The 1,008-nt window shown below is 64.7% G+C and overlaps 1 protein-coding gene across 1 annotated transcript in view; it reads right to left on the reverse strand.

Annotated features, from left to right (window-relative positions):
* Positions 1-55: 55 nt before the first annotated feature.
* The window catches only part of CCDC65 (coiled-coil domain containing 65), a gene marked incomplete at its 3' end in the record, with an annotated part of 4,379 nt that continues 3,426 nt past the window's right edge, over positions 56-1,008 (reverse strand). Inside the window, exons 3-6 of the mRNA XM_035890955.1 lie at positions 920-1,005; positions 656-794; positions 351-548; positions 56-274 (exon numbers count right to left, since the gene is read on the reverse strand). Coding sequence (XP_035746848.1) covers positions 56-274; positions 351-548; positions 656-794; positions 920-1,005 — 642 coding nt within the window. The remainder of the gene's footprint in view (positions 275-350; positions 549-655; positions 795-919; positions 1,006-1,008) is intronic.

Here is a 1,008-nt window from a genome sequence, read left to right on the forward strand (position 1 = left end):
GGGACGGCAGCACCCCCGGCGCTCCCCCTGCCCGCCAGCTGCCGGTTCTCCTCACCTTCTCCACCACCCGTGCCAGCGCCTTCAGGGCAGCGGCGCTCTGGGCGGTGAGCCTGGCCAGGCTGCCGTGGGCCTTAGCCCTGGCCTGGTTCATCTCGCTCTTGAGCTCCTGGAGCCGCCTGAGGACCCTTTCCTTCTCCTCCCGCATGCGCCGGTTCTTCTCCTCGCTCTCCCGGAGGTGAGCCCCGATCCGGCCCTTGGTGGCTGTGACCAAATCCTGGGGACAGGCGAAACGTGAGCAGCGGGACGGGGTCGTCTCCACTCCCACGGCCACCCCTGCCCCCTGCCGTAACCTGCAGCTTTTGCAGCTTCTTCGCCTGCATCTCTATCTCCCTGGAGCTCTTCTCATCCTTCTGCTTCAGCGCCTCAAAAGCAATCTTCTGGTGCTCGGTGGCCTCCGTGTAGCTCTGCATGGCCCGCTGGAACTGCTCCCAGAGCACGTCCACCTTCCCGCCCAGCTGCAGGCGGCTGTACTGCTTCTCCTGCAGGCTCTGGGGACAGATGCGGGCGTGGGTGACCCAGCACCTCCCAAACCTCATCGTGCGTTCTGCTCACAGGCCCTAAAAGGTTCGTTGCTGGTTCCTCCCCCAACCCGTGCCTTGTTTTTGAGGTCATCCCGGGCGCTCTGGAAATTCAGCGTAGCCTCATGGTCGTTCTTGGCATAATTCTGCTCCATGGCCAGCGCCACGTCCCGCAGGTAGCAGCTTTCTCGCTCGTGCTGCTCAAGGATGGTCCTCCTGGGGAAACACGGGGAGCTGCTGGCAGAGGGAAGCCATGGTGGTCCCAGCCAGGCTGTAAGAGGACTCAGCACCAGGCCAGGCCAGCCGGCGGGTGCCACTGCTGTCTCTCTCCCCCTCCGTACCTCTCAGCCTCAAACTCTGTCTTCAGGGCCTCCAGCTGGGCGCCGTATCCCTCCTCCAGGCACGTCAGGCGGCTGCGCTGGAGCTGCTG

Source organism: Egretta garzetta, unplaced genomic scaffold, assembly GCF_000687185.1.
Source record: "Egretta garzetta isolate BGI_Z169 unplaced genomic scaffold, ASM68718v1 scaffold1140, whole genome shotgun sequence".
NCBI classification, from domain to species: domain Eukaryota; kingdom Metazoa; phylum Chordata; class Aves; order Pelecaniformes; family Ardeidae; genus Egretta; species Egretta garzetta.